Here is an 18,296-nt window from a genome sequence, read left to right on the forward strand (position 1 = left end):
AAAAATCTGCCTAAGCAGCAGAGACCTCCAAAGCAGACACCCAAGCAACCGCTACCCCAAAACAAAACACGTGCAACACATAGCTCACAAACCAGTGTGCCGAACATTCACAGCCCTTAAGGCTAAACAACACACCTGATACACTTGTAATAGGTGACTCTATCGTCAGGCACACTGACGTCCCGCTCACCAGGCTGAACAAGGAGAAGGTCACGGTGAGCTGCCTGCCGGGCGCTAGGATCCGCCACATAACACAAGCACTCAGGTCACTCCAAGGCAAGTACAAATATAACTCAGTCATTGTCCATGCTGGTGTGAATGACCTGAGACATACCTCCCTGTACTACATGAAAAGAGACATAGAGGAGCTCTCTGAGCATGTAGCCCAGGCCGGTATGACCCTGACCTTGAGTAGCATCTTACCCTTACCAAGAATGATGCCACAATACGAAAACAAGATGATCAATTTCAACAACTGGCTTAAGTATTGGTGTCATTCAAAGGGGATCCAATGCCTGTCAGCCTGGGATAACATGCGCGACAAGCCACGATGCTTCGCTAGGGATGGCTTGCACCTGTCACCCCTGCACTTTCGGATATTGGCAAAGGCTCTTGCTACCCCCATAGTGCCTTTTTTAGGCAAGGCTCAAAAGACAAACCCACCTCCATAGGTATCACAAGGGATAAGAAACTAAGAGTAATGCTACTCAATGCCAGAAGTCTAAACCTCAAAATGCACGCACTCGAAACTATCCTTAGCATGGAAAACATCGATATCTGTGCAGTGACAGAAACCTTGTTCAAGGCTCCGGAGAGCACCCCAGCACTACCAGGTTATACCTCATACCATGCTTTTCGGCCCCACAACTTGGACCGAACCACAAAAGGAGGGGGAGTATCAATATTTGTCAAAGATACCCACAACTCCAGGTTAGTGGCACAGCACGAAGCATCAGAGACTATCCATGTGCAACTAATAGTGGGTAAAACTGCCTTCCAGTTTATAGCCTGCTACAGACCACCCTCCCAAACCCAGGAACCCCACTCAGCCTTCCTGAGAACACTGGAAAATATGAAGGTCTCCCCAAACACCATTATATTGGGTGACTTCAACTACCCAAACATAGACTGGGAGCATTACTCTTGCTCCAACACCCTAGCCCAAAGGTTCCTAGAATTTATAAACTCAAATGCTATGGAACAAATTGTTACCACTCCCACAAGAGGGAAAAACATACTGGACCTGATCATCACCAACATGGGGACTCTATGCTCCAGACCAGAAGTGTATCCCTCACTGGTAAGATCAGACCATAAACTAATCTCACTGGATATTCACATCCCGACCCCACCCCTTGCCCAGAAAACCACAGTGAAAAACTTCTCTAAAGCAAATTTCACACTCCTCAAAACTGAGGTGGAATCCTTCAAAGCCCCCGGGCCTGTGGAAAATACGGCCCAGACCACAGAATCCTTTATAAACGCATTCTATGAACACCTTCAGGAATGCATGGATCATGCAATCGCAAATAAAACCAAGACCAAGTCCTCCAAAGACAGACGTCCTGTCTGGTAGACCCCAGTCATAAACAAACTATACAATAGAAGGAGGAAGCTACTACATGATATAGCAAAATCCCAAAAGGGGAAGGCATCTCTGATCAGTATTAGCAAAAAACTACGGGCACTCATAAAATTGTCTAAGGCCAGCTTCGAGAGAAAAATTGCACAGGACACTAAGGATAATCACAAGGCTTTCTTTAGTTATGTTAGGAACCTGGGTGGGAATTCCCAGATATGCTCAGAATTAGTCCAAAATGACAAAAAATACACCGAACACACAGACATTGCCAACATCCTAGCTGACAGGTTCAGCACAAACTTCTGCCCCACCACCAAAAGGGCAAATATCTATCCCAGCAGAGTGCTGCCCCCTGACATCTCAGATGCTCAGGTAAGAGCTGCCCTCTCCAAAGCAAAAAACACAGCATCAATGGGACCAGACAGTGTCCCAGGCTGCGTCCTACATGAACTCCAAGAAGAGCTAAACCCAAACCTAAAACTACTGTTCAATCTCAGCCTTACTACAGGATATGTACCCAAAGAGTGGCGTACAGCAACAGTGGTCCCTCTCCACAAAGGTGGTGCCTCAATGGATCCTGGAAACTATCACCCCATAAGCCTGACTAGCTTGGTTTGTGAAGCTATGGAAAGGATCATCATGGACCTCATAAATAAAGATATTGGAGACCTACAGACACTGGATCCTACCCAGTTCGGCTTTGTTAAGGTCAGATCCTGACTCTTAAACCTGGTCGATTTCTTTGAAACAGTCACCAAGACTATTGACGAGGGGAAGGTGGTCCACACAGCCTACCTGGACCTCGCAAAAGTCTTTGATACAATACCCCACTCAGGCATTATAGATAAGCTCACCAGCTTAAATATAAACCCCTATATCATTAGATGGGTTGCAAACTGGCTCATGGACAGAACCCACATGGATAGAATTGCTGGAGCCATGTCAGACTCCAAACCAGTTACAAGTGGCGTCCCACAATCCTTAGTCCTGGGACCTCTCTTGTTCGTTATATATTTCTCGGAGGTACAGGCCAACACGGAAGGACTGTGGCTGACCAAGTTCGCAGATGACTGCAAACTGGGTGCCATAATAGACTCTCCAGCCAACACAAGCATCCTCCAAAAGGGCCTCGTAGAAATAGACAACTGGTGCCAGAGCTATGGCCTCAAGCTAAACACCAAAAAGTGTATAGTCATCCCCTTTGGCAAAAACAAAGTGCCCACAAATTGCCACATAGGTGGTAATCCATTAAGTACAGAAGTAGTAATTAGGGACCTGGGGACCCAAGTTGATAGCAATCTCTCATTTGACAAACATGTGGCCAAAATGGTTAGAAAAACATTTTATATAGCCCACCTAATCATGAAGGGATTCACATGTAGATCAGGGGAGGTCATCGTGCCTCTTTACTCATCCCTCATCAGGCCCATCATTGAGTACAATGCCCCTTTTGGGATGTACCTTACCAGACACATGCAGCAACCGGAAAGACCCCAAAAGTACCTCACCAAGAGGATCAAAGGGCTCAAACAGATACCATATGCTGCCCGGCTAAAGAAACTCCAGCTCTACTCATTGGCATACCGCCTGCTCAGAGGCGATCTGTGCCTGACGTATAAAGCCATGTCCAACCCGGAATTAATGGACATGCTGCACCTCAGAAAATCCAAATCCCATCGAGTTATGCGCTTGAGAGACTTGAACCTCAGCACTGAAATAAATAGGACATGCTGGAGGGACAGATTCATAACCCAGAGGCTCCCTTCACTCTGGAATAAAATCCCAGTCCAGGTTAGGCAGAGTCCCTCATTGACTCTCTTCAAGAGGAATTTTGATGAGTGGATGGGAGATCATAGGTTTACCCTGGGTATCACTTCTGTGTCACTGTTAGACAGAGGCACAGTATACTAACCTCGAAAAAGGGCATAACAAAATTAATTTAAAATGGGTGGCGAAAGCCAAACACACTCTGGCTAGGCTTAGAAATGCCCTAGGGCAGATAGCCTAGTATGAACCTATGAACCTATGTATCCTACAGTTACTGCTCCAATCCCATGAATTGACATTATTTTGATACTTGCATATGCCTGCACATCCATTTCATTCAGGCCTCCCAACATCTTTTCTCCAACATGCACTGCTGATGTCATCCACTGTAAGTTGGCCTGCAGCCTTGTAAAAGTGTGACTTGTGCTGTGGTGCTTGTGTAAATTACTAAGCTCTGTAGTCTGTGTACTTAGGTAGGGGTTCTGTTTTCACTGCACTCAACTGGGGCATATGTGTTTGTGCATGTGCTTGACCTTACAGAGAGCCTTTTACACCAGCGTGTGAGACACTGTTATTGCCATATTCTACTCACCAGACAGTGCTGATGTCATCACCTGTAAAGTGTTGTCTGAGACATTGCAAATCAGACTTGACCTGTGGCACTGGCCTTAAATACAGAGTTCTGTAGTCTGTGTGCTTTGATAGGTAGGGTGTCTATTCTCACTGCAGTCAACTGGTGTGTGTGTGTGTGTGTGTGTGTGTGTGTGTGTGTGTGTGTGTGTGTGTGTGTGTGTGTGTGTGTGTGTGCTTACGCACACATGCGCACACTTGCTTGACATTACAGAGAACCTTTTACATCATCATGTGGGACACTGCTATTACCATATTGTGCTCACCAGACGATGCTGATGTCATCAACTATATCTGATTTATGGATATGCACTATTCCCACCAGGGCAGGGCCAGAGACTTGCCTGGAAGCCAGACAGAAGTCACCTCATCTCATATGATACAGATTACAGTGACATGTCTTTCAGTCTTTTCACATACATTATGGCATGGTTTGTAGGTCCTGTATTTTCTTGGTGAGAAACCCCTGTTGTCTCTCCAACTGTTTCATATGTCTGGTGAGGTACATGCAGAAGAGAGCATTATACTCTATATTAGTGTTCTGATGAGGTTTGAGTACAGTGCTTTTATATAATCCTCAGATTTGAATAAGTTGGCATGATTTACGATGTGCACAACATAGGCTTTCAATACCAGTGTGCGGACACTTGATCGAAAGTCAGATTGCTATGTACATGTATTCCCAATGCTTGCAACACTGGGTTTCAGCATAGCAGGACTGTTGTCAATGCTATAATTAGCAGAGAATTCTACTTTGCAGAAGGACAAGATAAAGACACATTTTTTGGATTTATTTGTAGACCGTGTGGCTTTGTCACCAATCATTTGTCTGTGCTAGCCCCTACTGTAGTATGTTATCACGATTTGTGTACTCAATGATTGCACCCAGTATGTCAGAATCAATAAAACGCAGTAAGCCAAAGGCAGTATGATTTAGCCTGAACTGTTGAGAAATAGATTCCAAATGGTAAAGGGCCAAGCACAGATCCCTGGGGTATGCCAGTGGTGACAGCTGTACTGGTATAAGTTGATTCACCAACCTTTACAGCATGTGTTCTGTCAGTGAGCCAGTTGGTTACCCATCTAGTGATGTAAGGTTTAATCCCCAGCTGGGAGAGTTTCTCAATGATACTTGAGTGGGGGATTGCATTTAAACCCTAGACCAGGTCAGGATAGTCAGTATGAACTGTCTTCCCTTCATCCAAGTCTATCACACATAATCAATGGGCTGTGACTGCATCACAGATCACCTGTCACATAACTCTTCTCATACACTTTCCTAACACCATTGAATACACACTTCAACACACCTTCCATGTTCTTGTAGAAGGGTGTACATCAACATGAGTCCATCTGAGTTGGGGAGAAAAACAGCACCTGATGCATGCATCTATGAACGCATCGTTGCTCTCCTCATCTGTGAGCGGACCAACATGTCATCAGGGACCTTTTCTAAATGGACACTAGTAATCTCCCTTCTGTGTGCAACAGACCTGTGCGAGTTGTTAATGCTACATCATGTCTGTTACATCTGTTAGATGCCCTCAAAGAGGTGATTGAGAGCATGTATGACAACACTATAATCCTTTTGAACTTGACAAGCATTTCGCACAAATCCATACTGAGGTATTCACTCATCACTGTCAGATGTGGACATAAACACCTGTATCATCAAGTGGGTAGACCACTGTATCACATACATGGCATCTAAATATGTTAAAGTATGTGAAGTGACCTATATCTCAGGTCCAGGATCAGGTCTGCACATCAGGGCTGTCTGCTAGACACTGTCCTGTCCATTGTTTAAGTGACAGACATCACAGATGCCATACATATACTGTATCCAAACAGCTGTCTGAAGGACTACAGATTGTGAACATTCATTGACTCCAACTATGATATTAGTATAATACAGACAGTATCAACATGCGCCAAAGATTGCTGCCACAGCCATGACAACACTGCAATTGCACAAAAACATGGAGGGGGGTTGTTACGTCAGGAAAACAAACACAAAGCCCAGGTTTAATGCTGACATCACACCCTATAATTATTGAATAGGTATGTGACCTGTCTTCTTCATGGAGTGCTTGCTTTGCTCTTGTTTGTGTATTGTTATAGTTTCCTGTGGATATGAATAAACCATAATAAACGTAGTTCACATATCTCTAACATTTTTTGATGATTTTATTTTGCAGGATATAACATCCCAGTGGAGGACATTTTGTCACTTATTATGAAAGATGAAACTGTTCCATCTGTTGACACTGAAGAGGGAATGGTGGTGCCCCAAAAGCATCTTCCTGGTTACGGTTTTAACAGTAAGTACATGATCAGATAAGTAACTCTTTGTATTTCTCTCCATTTGTGGTTGAGTAGATTAAGAAATCTGATGAGGTAGAGGATGGAGTGTGGTTAGTAGGAATGAGTGTACGACTCTAGCAAAACTCTGAAGGTTTTGTGGCCTTATGGAGTTTATTGGGACCAGAGGAAATAAGGGCTCCCCCGAAATATACAAAGTCCAGTAGTCCAATCAAGGATGCTCTTTTCCATTTTCTGTGGCCATTTTTTGAATGTTTACTTCCTGACATGGGTGGTTTGTTAATCACATAAAGCAAGTAGTGCATCAGTACTAAAGTTTGGGGGGTGTTGAGCAGCACAGGAAAGGTTGTTGGACTATTGAAAGATACATCACTGAAGAAGTACCACGGAACATGTTGTGGTACTGAAAGCTGGGGTGAGCAGCACTACATAACATGGTGTGGTACTGAAGGCTGGGTGTGAGCAGTACTGCAGAACATGGTGTGGTACTGAAGGCTGGGGGTGAGCAGTACTACAGAGCATGGTGTGGTACTGAAGGCTGGGTGTGAGCAGTACTGCAGAACATGGTGTGGTACTGAAGGCTGGGGGTGAGCAGTACTACAGGACATGGTGTGGTACTGAAGGCTGGGGGTAAGCAGTACTGCAGAACTTGGTGTGGTACTGAAGGCTAGGGGTGAGCAGTACTACAGAACATGTTGTGGTACTGAAAGTTGGGGTGAACAGTACTACAGAACATGGTGTACTGAAGGCTGGAGGTGAGTAATACTACAGAACATGATGTGGTACTGAAGGCTGGGGATGAGCAATACTGCAGAACATGGTGTGGCACTGAAAGCTGGGGGTGTGCAATACTACAGAACATGGTGAGGTACTGAAGGCTGTGGGTGAGTGGTACTGCACAATATGGTATGGTACGGTACTGAAGGGTGGAGGTGAACAGTACTACAGAACATGGTGTGGTACTGAAGGCTGGGGGTGAGCAGTACTATAGAACATGGTGTGGCACTGAAGGCTAGGGGTGTGCAGTACTGCAGAACTTGGTGTGGTACTGAAGACTGGAGGTGAGCAGTACTATAGGCTGGTGGTGAGGTATTGCAGAACATGGTCTGTTACTGAAGGATGAAGATGAGTGGTACTGCAGAACATGGTGTGGTACTGATGGCTGGGTGTGAGCAGTACTACAGAAGTTGATATGGTACTGAAGGCTGGGGATGAGCAGTATTGCAGAGCATGTTGTAGTACTGAAGGCCAGAGGTGAGCAGTGTGAAAGCTGCCAGCCTAGCTAGATAGAATTTTGTAGATAATTCTGTCATTTGTAAATATTAATATAAGCCACAGGCTTGTTCTCTTAAATGTAAGAAATTTGTGTTAAATGTTGAACGTCAAAAATGTAACAACAGTGCACTCTGCTGGAAGAGAGCTGATAAGCCAAGCATTGTATGACTGTTCGATCTCAAACTCGGAGCCATGATGTCTGGACCAGCAGATTATTTCTATTGTTTTGAGACCAGAGTTTATTGCTAGATTTTACATATATAATGTCTTTAATTGCTGTGATTTCTTGACGAAGTGCAAGATCAGAGATATGTTAAACTCTGAGTTTCTGTTAGCCTGGGAACCAGAGAAGAATTATGTAATCTAAAATGAGTCAGCAGTGATGTATTATCAATTTAAAAGACTGTCTCAGAGAGAGAGAGAGCATTTTGGATTTTGTCTAAAGCTGACAACAACTCACCAGTACTCTGCTTTTGCTCTGTATGTAAGTTTATTTAGAACTGTGATTGCTCTTAGGAAACGATAGAAAATAGTAAGTTCAGTCTAGCTGATTTTTATATTTATGTCAGGACTATTCTTCAGTATTATTTTAAGCATTTTCCTGTGATGTCTGAACTCTTGACTAGCACTGTGTTGAATGAGAAGATTTATCTTGTGTTATTTATTATTAAATATTTTTTAAACCTTTCAAATGTGGCTGTTTTGTATAGAGATAATTTAAGCTCTAGAGTACTTGCATGTATTTAGTGATACTGTACTAAGCCACACCAATAAGCCGTAAAAGTTCTGGTCACACTTACTAACTGGATAATAATATTGCACAGTAATAATTGGACGCCCTTTGGTAAGGGCCTTTTTAGTAACTGATATTAGGGGGTTCTGGTGGCAGTGGATTACTACCTTATAGCCTGGGCAGAAGGGGCATACCTAGTGAACCTGTGCCAGCCTTCCCCAGGAGTGTCTGTGTGTTTGTATATAAATCATATCTCAAAGTGTGTGTGTGTGTGTGTGTGTGTGTGTGTGTGTGTGTGTGTGTGTGTGTGTGTGTGTGTGAGAGCTACCTGGGCAGGGACACGAAGCACTGGTTGGACAGAGAGAGTGCTGGGAGGACTTAGCTTGGAACCCTGGCTAAGGACTCCACTCTATGGCTGTGCCAGTGGGGAGTCTTATTGGTATATGGATAAAGGGAGAAACCAGCTCCAGACTGACTCTGATCTCTGTGTGCTCTTAATGGAAATTGTAGTTTACTGTGTGTGTATTTGTTATCTTTCCCAATGTGGATGCCCTTCACTGGTGCTAGTGGTGAGGATTGAGGCTCCTTGATTACTGGCCAGTGCATGGGTGTCACATATTTATTGTTTGGCAGTGGTGGGATAACCAACCACATATTAATTGGTTGGCAATTGACTTGTAGTGGTGTGGATAGTGAATTCCTGTAGCTTGTGTACAGTGATCACTGAAATTGTTTTTGTACTTTAAATTAGCCATGCAGTGAATATTCAGAGTACAGATCACAACTGTTTTATTTCTTTTGTTAGCTTAGTTAGTCTGGGAGAGTAGGCAAGGATGTCAGCAGAGGAGTATGGCAAGCTAACAAGGAGCCAGTTGGCTGAGATTTGCCAGGCTCTGAGTATGGTTCCTGATCCCCTTACTCCATGATAAAGCTGTAAATATTTTGTCCAAAATGTCTGACCATGATTTCTTAAATTGTACTGCTGTTAAGAATTGTCTGTTGGAATTTTTTAAGCTAACACGTGAAGCTTATAGGAAAAAGTTTTGTGAGCATAGACGCAAGGCAGATGAAAGTGTTTGTGAATATGTTGCTGAACTGAGCACTTATTTTCATAGGTGGGTGAGTGAATTTCAGGTCACCAGTTTTGAAGGGCTGGCAGACCTTTTGAAGATAGAACAAGACCTTAACACTTTGCCTGAGGACATGAGGATCTGGTTAGCTGATAGACAATGTGCTACTTCAGATGAGTTGGGGAAGATGGGAGACCTATACCTAGCAAGTAGGGCCTCCCTGCACAGGAAATGGATCCCCACTACTGCTCATGGGTCTAAATCCCAGCCCAGACTGCCTCAACAGAATCTGCCCGTAGTAGGGGAAGCCACTAGTCCAGGTACACGTCCAGGATCTAGGGTTAAATGTATTGAATGTAACCAGTGGGGCCATGTAGCATATAGATGTCCACGGAGGCAAGGGGGAACAAAAGGTCGAGGGAGCAAGTGAGGGGAAAAGACAAAATGCCATTTGTAGGTTGTCTTGAGACAACAAGGGTACCAAACTACCACAAGAGGTTACATCCTATTGTAGTGAATAGCAAAGAAACCATTGACACAGCCTCTGACATAATCATTGTAAAGCCTGCAGTGGTTACAGAGGAGCACTACTTGCCTGGGCAGTCTACTCCAATCACAGCTTTAGGAGGGACCCCATTCCAAATACCTTTGGCTAGGGTTCACCTTGACTGGGAGGGTGGAAAAGGAAACCAGCAAGTAGGTATGTTTGAGGATATACCTGCAGATGTCCTGATAGAGAATGATTTTGATAATGCAGTACCATGTGCTCATGCAGTTACATGCAGTCAGGCTTGGAGACAAGCATGGGGTCTGGTAGCCATTGGGAGACCCAGTCAGGCCGCATACTTGCAGCCAGGACTGGTGAGGTTACTTCAGGCAGGGAGCTACTCTGTAGCAGTGAAACTGTAGGTGGGCCACAGCTGCTTGTGGGTACTGATGTTCCCTTGGACAGAGTGACTGCAAAGGTAGACTTGAGTGTAGTACTCAGGCTGACAATGAGGCACCGCTGTCAGAGGATTCCAGACTTCATGTGGAAGGGGAGCTAGGAAGGGTTACAAAGAGAAAGGTGAAACGGGCTTAGCTCTCAGACCCTACATTGGAAGGCCTGAGGCAGGTAGCTAGTGAGGCACCTGATTCTCAAGGGAAGGGGAATCTGTATACTGGGACAAAGGGTTACTGTACAGAGAGTGGACCCCTGAGGGTGGTCTAGAAGGTGAGAGAATACAGCAGTTGGTAGTGCCTAGAGCCTACCATCTGACGCTTCTAGCCATAGCCCATGATATTCCCGTAGCAGGTCATATGGACATAAAACATACAAAGAGAACTATTATGCAGAACTTTTATTGGCCTGGAATTTCCAGAGATGTAACAGGATACTGCAGGACCTGTGAGCAGTGCCAAAAGGTAGGCAAGGCAGGAGACAAGGTAAGAGCTCCTTTGATGCCTTTGCCTGTGATTGAGGAGCCATTTCAGAGGGTAGCTATGGATACTGCCGGGCCTCAAAGTTCCACAGGGAAAAATATATCCTAGTGGTAGTAGATTATGCTACAAGATACCATGAGGCAGTGGTTTTGTCCTCCATTGAGGCAAAAAAGGTGACAAATGCTTTCTTAGAGATTTTCAGCAGGGTAAGTTACCCAAAAGAAATACTGACTGACAGAGGTGCCAATTTCATGTCAGACCTGCTGACTTGTCTGTGGAAGTACTGTGGGGTGAAGCACCTGAAGACCACCCCTGCCATCTTCAGACTAATTGTCTTTTTGAGAGGTTAAATTCTACAATCAAGTCTATGCTACGGGCATTTGCAGACCAGATTAAGAGGGAGTGGGACAAATATTTGCCCCATCTGTTTGCTTACAGAGAGGTTCCCCAGGAATCCAAAGGTTTTTCACCCTTTGAGATGCTGTATGAGCATAGGGTGAGGGGACCTCTAGATTTAATTTGTGATGAGTGGGAAGGTGAGTGTGAATCTCACAAGGGGTCTGTTGTGGCATATGTCCTAAACCTCAGGACAAGGCTCAGGGAACTCATGGGCTTGGTCCAGGAGAACCTGGCAAAAGCCCAACAACAGAAAAAGTTATGGTATGGCAGGAATACTGAAGCTAGAGACTATGCTGTAGGGCAGCAGGTAATGGTTCTCATTCCTGTCAGACACAACAAGCTGCAAGCAGCTTGGGAGGGTCCCTACAAGGTGGTAAGAAAGGTAAGTGATGTTAACTACATGGTGGAACTGCTACTCAGGAAGCAGGGGCACAAATTGTACCATGTTAATATGATGAAACCTTACCATGATAGAGAGGCCCTTTTCCTGACTATTTGCAGTGGATTGCAGGAGGAGTCTGAGGGAGATCTGGTGATTGATCTCCTTAGTGAGGCTTGGACTGACACCTCAGTGGAAGGGGTAGCAGTGTCCCAGCAGTTGTCTCCTACCCAGGTTCGAGAAATCCGAGCAGTATTGCAGGAGTTTGGGGACGTGTTCACTGGGAAACCAGGGTGTACCCACATGGTGGAGCACCAGGTGGATGCAGGACCCCAAAGGCCTATTAGGCAGGCCCCTTATAGGGTGACTGAGAGAGAGTCAAACAGAATCTGAGGGAGGAGATGCATGAGATGTTGGAACTAGGGGCAATTCAAGAGTTCAACAGTCCCTGGGTCTCCCCAGTGGTGCTGGTGCCAAAGAAGAATGTCAGCACCAGGTCCTGTGTGGACTGTAGAAAATTAAACAGTCTCACAGAGTCAGATGCCTACCCCATGCCTAGGACAGATGAGGCCCTAAAGCAGCTGGGTGGGGTTAAGTATCTTGCCACCATTGATCTGACCAAGGGTTACTGGCAGGTGCCTTTACTCCCAGTGCTAGAGAGACGTCAGCCTTTGTAACTCTTTTTGGCTTGTATGAGTTCACAAAGATGCCCTTTGGGATAAGAAAATCCCCTGACGACTTTCCAGAGGCTGGTAGATCATATCCTAGCAGGAGCAGGAGGGTTTGCCCTTGCTTACTTAGATGATATTGCCATCTACAGCCATTCCTGGCAAGAACACCTTCAACATGTCAGGGAGGTGCTGGGCAGACTACAGAGGGCAAGGTTGACCATTAAGCCCAGTAAATGTCAGGTGGGTATGGCAGAGGTCTCCTATCTGGGACATAGAGTGGGGAGTGGTAAAATCAGGCCAGAACCTGCCAAAGTGGAAGACATTCAGGCATGGCCTGCACCTGTTACCAAAAAGCAGGTGAGAGCATTCTTAGGGACAGCAAGGCAGTATAGAAAGTTAATCCCCATTTATAGTACCATAGCTGCTCCCCTCACAGACCTGACAAGGTAAAACAGGCCAGATAAGGTAGTGCGGACCCCAGCATGTGAGCAGGCATTCCAGAAGCTTAAAGAAGCTTTGGGAGGATCCCCTGTGTTAGCTAGTCCAGATTACAGCAAAGAATTTGTTGTGCTTCGAACCATGGGGTGGGGGCAGTACTTAGCCAGATTTCTTCAGAGGGAGAAGAGCACCCAGTGGTTTATCTCAGTTGTAGGTTTCAACTCAGGGAGGAATGCTATACAGCTGTAGAAAAGAAATGCCTAGCTATAGTGTGGGCACTGCAGAAACTTCAGCCTTATCTGCATGGTTCACTGTAGTTACAGATCACAATCCCCTAACATGGTTACACCAAAACCGCCAGCAAAATGCTAAGATGGAGCCTAGTGTTGCAAGAATATGATATGTCAGTGCAGCACCGCAGTGGAATTAGCAATGCCAGTGCAGATGGGCTCTCAAGACAGGAAATGGGGTAAGGTGTACTTAGATAGACCTAACCCTCTCAAGCAACGGTTCTCAAGCATCACTTGAAAAACTAGCTTGAGTTCTCTGGGGGGAAAATATGTGACGGCTGCCAACCTAGCTAGATAGAATTTTGTAGATAATTCTGTCATTTGTAAATATTAATATAAGCCACAGGCTTGTTCTCTTAAATGTAAGAAAATGTTGTTAAATGTTGAATGTCAAAAATGTAACAACAGTGCACTCTGCTGGAAGAAAGCTGATAAGTCAAGCATTGTATGACTGTTTGATCTCAAACTCAGAGCCGTGATGTCTGGACCAGCAGATTCTTTCTATTGTTTTGAGGCCAGAGTTAATTCCTAGATTTTACATATATAATTTCTTTATTTGCTGTGGTTTCCTAACCAGGTGCAAGATCAGAGATATGTTACACTCTGAGTTTCTGTTAGCCTGGGAACCAGAGAAGAATGATGTAATCTAAAATGAGTCAGCAGTGATGTATTATCAATTTAAAAGACTGTCTCAGAGAGAGAGAGAGAGTGTTTTGGATTTTGTCTAAAGCTGTCAACAACTCACCAGTACTCTGCTTTTGCTGTATATGTAAGTTTATTTAGAATTGTGATTGCTCCTAGGAAAAGATAAAAAATAGTAAGTTTAGTCTATTTTCTATATTTATGTCAGGACTATTCTACTGTATTATTTTAAGCATTTTCCTGTGATGTCTGAACTCTTGACTAGCATTGTGTGAATTGAGGAGATTTGTCTTGTGTTTTTATTATTATTTATTGTTAAATATTTTTAAACTTTCCAACTGTGGCTGTTTTGTGTAGAGATAATTTAAGCTCTAGAGTACTTGCATGTATTTAGTGATACTGTACTAAGCCACTCCAATAAGCCTTAAAAGTTCTGGTCACACCTACTAACTGGATAATAATATTGCACAGTAATAATTGGACACCCTTTGGTAGGGGCCTTTTTAGTAGCTGATATTAGGGGTTCTGGTGGCAGTGGATTACTATCTTATACCCTTGGCAGAAGGGGCATACCTAGTGAACCTGTGCCAGCCTTCCACAGGAGTGTCTTTGTGTTTGTATATAAATCATATCTGAAAATGTGTGTGTGTGTGTGTGTGTGTGTGTGTGTGTGTGTGTGTGTGTGTGTGTGTGTGTGTGTGTGTGTGTGTGTCAGCTACTTGGGCAGGGACATGAAGGATTGGTTGGACAGAGGGAGTGCTGGGAGGACTTGGCTTGGAACCCTGGCTAAGGACTTCACTGTATAGCTGTGCCAGTGGGGAGTCTTAATGGGGATCTGGAGAGAAAGGGAGAAACCAGCCCCAGACCGACTGTGATCTCTGTGTGCTCTTAAGGGAAGTTGTACTTTACTGTATATGTATTGGTTATCTTTCCCAATGCGGATGCCCCTCACTGGTGCTAGTGTTGAGGATTGAGGCTCCTTGATTACTGGGCCAGTGCACAGGTGTCACAAGCAGTTTTGCAGAACATGGTAAGGTACTGAGGGATTAGGGTATCAGTTCTACAGAACATGGTGTGTGTGTGTGTGTGTGTGTGTGTGTGTGTGTGTGTGTGTGTGTGTGTGTGTGTGTGTGTGTGTGTGTGTGTGTGTGTGTGTGTGTGTGTGTGTGTGTGTGTATGTATGAGTGTATGTATATGTATGATTTACCTTCAGGTGGTCGACTAACATGATTATCAACATCCTGAAAGAAAACCACTCTTCGTTGAAAACAGAAATGTTGACTTCCTAGTATGCAAGTGCTGAGGAAGAACATCTATATATATATATATATATATATATATATATATATATATATATATATATATATATATATATATATATATGCATCCACTCTGTCCAATGAATGAATGAATGAATGAATGGGTATTGGACAATTTGACATTACTTCTGTTGTGCAGTGGTTGTCATGGCATGCATCACCGATGGCACATTTCTGCAGTGCTGGATCTTAGGGAAGTGATGCAGGGCTGGAGGTGGAGTATACAGCATGTGTTCCTGACCTATCACACTCAAATTACTCCTGATTGCCAGCCCAGCCTGATGTTGATGTCATCATGGGGGAGGGACTTAGGGCTTGCAAAAACCTGCCTTTTACACCATATGATAATCCTGACTCCCTTGCTTCTCTACTGGGTTTGGGGGGATTCCGTAACCAGCAAAGCTGTGACCGACAGATGGAAGCCACCTAGTGAAAGGCACACTAAGGTACCCCCATGGTAGTGACATCCATACCTCTCAAGTGTACCACATTACAAGGAATATACCTCATTTGGGGTCTTAAAGAGTTCATGTTCCTCAAAGTTCCTCAATGTTCTACATTGAAAGACTCTGACACACATTGAGTGTTAGGAATTTTTTTTAAGTGAAATCCATGGTAAATAGAAATGAATCATATTAATTCATTAAAAGCTCTTCTTTATAAGTAAAACCAGCCTATTTTAGCCATCCTATGGCCTTCCTAGTTGAAGTTGTTAGTAAGCTATTAGTATGTGTTCCACATTTTGCCCATTTGTTGCACATTATGAGGGCTAGTGTTCCTCATTTTAGAGATGGAAGGCTGTGAGCTATGGTGACATCAGGAAGAAGGAACTATTGAGGGGCTGCGGATCTGAAGTCAGAAGTAAATTGGACTAAAAAAAAATCAAGTAATACGTCTAAAATTTCAGAATTATCTTGTACAAAGACATTACAACTATGCTTTGCAATGGTCATTGGTTTGCTGTTTCCAATTGAACTTCTTTACTTTAGGCAAGATCCCACAATTTCTGACACCCATGCAATGTGTGAGAGTAGCTTTTCGGGTATCGGTAATGTTTTTGATCCAGACCACTGGTCAGATTTTTGTAGGGTCACAGTGACTGGAATCTACCTGCAACAACAAGGTATTCATACCATAGTATTATAATTAGAAGTTATGTACCTACCATAACGTTCCATGTTAGTTGTCTTCTCTCGCCTTCTTTCTTGCTGGATGGGTTCGGAGCCGATCCTCGGCTCCAACTCGGCACTTGCTTTAGCTTGAGAACTCCTTTTACCAGCTCGAGGCAACCCTATATCCCATGATGCAAGGCAGAACTACCTCAGATCTCGTTTGGTAGCTAACCTACCCTGCTAAGGACTAACCTAATATAATTAGGAACTAAATACATAATTAGAGTCCTCATATGAAGGCTCAGGAGAAAACAACCTGAAAGGAACTCTTCAAGATCTGTCCAGGCCAGGGGGAAGGAGGGAGGAACGCAAGAAAGAAGGCGAGAGAAGACAACTAACATGGAACGTTATGGTAGGTACATAACTTCTAAATGTTAAGTTGTCAATCTCGCCTTCATTCTTGCTGGATGGGACCGCGTCCCTAGCACCTGAATCCTGGGTGGCTCAATGGAACAGACTCTTGAGAACTGTGGAACCAAAACTGGCCCTATCTCTGGAGGCCAAGTCTAACTTGTAGTGAGAGACAAAGGTATGAGGCGTGGCCCAAGTAGCTGCTGCACAAATGGTATCAATGGGAAGTCTATCCTGAAAAGCTGCTGAAGTCGATAGACTCCTGGTTGAGTGTGCTTTCGGTTTAGAAGGTAGCTGTTTGCCTCTGAGAGAGTACACATAGGAAATAATGGAAGTCAACCATCTGGATAAGGTCACTTTAGAAACTGGAAGACCTTTCCTGTTTTCTGCATAAGAAACAAATAATTGGTCTGATTTTCTGAATTGTTTAGTTCTATGCAAATAGTACCTGAGCTGACGATGGACATCCAAAAAATGAAGCTTTTGTTCAGCTCTGTCAGAATAGTTTGGGAAAAAAACTGGTAGATCTATGGACTGGTTAATATTAGTTTGAGATACAACTTTGGGGAGAAAGGACGGGTTCGTTCTTAAGGATACCCTGTCCTTATGAAAAACCAAATAAGGGGAACGAATGCAGAGAGCTTGAATCTCAGAAACCCTTCTTGCTGAAGTGACAGCCAGTAAGAATATAGTTTTCCAGGTCAATAACTTCAAAGAGCATGAAGCAGACGGTTCGAAGGGAGGTAGCATCAAGGATGCCAACATTAAATTTAGATCCCATTGTGGAGGAGGATGCTTTATCGGCGGCTTTAGAAGAAAAACTCCTCTCAGAAAGGCTTTGCATAATCTATGAGACATAATGTTATTATCATGCAAGCCAACATGATACTTGGAAATAGCAGCCAATTGAACTTTAACTGTAGATGAAGAAGATCCTGAATGAAAAACTTCCGCCAGGAAATCTAAAACAGAATGCACAGGAGCAGTAAAAGGATCAATATTCCTGGAATTTGCCCAAATAGAAAAACGTCGCCACTTGCTAGCATAAACAGTTCTAGTGGACGTCTTTAAAGAAGATACTAAGATGTCTCTAACTGAATCAGAGATCATCGGAAGCCTGGCTAGGGAAGGAAGTGGAGCAACCAAGCAGTGAGGTTGAGAGATTGAATAGCCCGGTGCTGCTGACCCGACTGGTGGATCAACAGATCCGGAACTGGGTCCAGATGCCAGGGTTGCACCAGGAGATGACGATGCAGGGATGGAAACCAAATTTGTCGAGGCCAGTAAGGGGCAATGAGAATCAACTGGGCCCTCAAAACGGTGGCTTTCTGAATGACTTGTGGAATCAAGGGAAAGGGAGGAAAAGCGTACAGAAGTCCCCGGGGCCAATCCTGGGTTAGAGAGTCTCTCAGGGGTTGGCCTGGTAGGGGAAAGAGGGTGAAGAAATCAGGGCACTTGTTGTTTTGAGGTGTAGCAAAAAGATCGCAACAAGGTGTGCCCCACTTTAGAAAAATCTGACCAACTACAGATTGATTGAGAGACCACTCGTGAGGCATCAGAATGGATCTGCTCAGCCTGTCCGCCAAGAGGTTGGACCGGCCGGGATGCGCTATCAGAAACCGATGAGAGGAGATTGCCCATTGCCAAAGTCTGAGAGCTTCTCGACACAACGGGTAAGACCTGGTCCCGCCCTGCTTGTTGATGTACCAGACGACGGACATGTTGTCCGTTTGTACTGCAATAGTCCCCGTGGGAAGAAAGTCGTTGAGGGCCTGCAACGTTAAAAGCACCGCTCTCATCTCCAGGACATTGATGTGCAGATGGTATTCTATGG

General features: G+C 44.4%; 1 protein-coding gene across 1 annotated transcript in view; it reads left to right on the plus strand.

Annotated features, from left to right (window-relative positions):
- LOC122798698 (zinc finger protein 260-like) overlaps positions 1-18,296 on the plus strand; it is a 196,371-nt gene that overhangs the window by 125,985 nt on the left and 52,090 nt on the right. The window contains exon 4 of the mRNA XM_044067793.1: positions 6,178-6,300. Within this exon, the coding sequence (XP_043923728.1) occupies positions 6,178-6,300 (123 nt within the window). The remainder of the gene's footprint in view (positions 1-6,177; positions 6,301-18,296) is intronic.

This window comes from Protopterus annectens, chromosome 3.part1, assembly GCF_019279795.1.
Source record: "Protopterus annectens isolate FY-2018-M chromosome 3.part1, PAN1.0, whole genome shotgun sequence".
Lineage (NCBI taxonomy): Eukaryota > Metazoa > Chordata > Ceratodontiformes > Protopteridae > Protopterus > Protopterus annectens.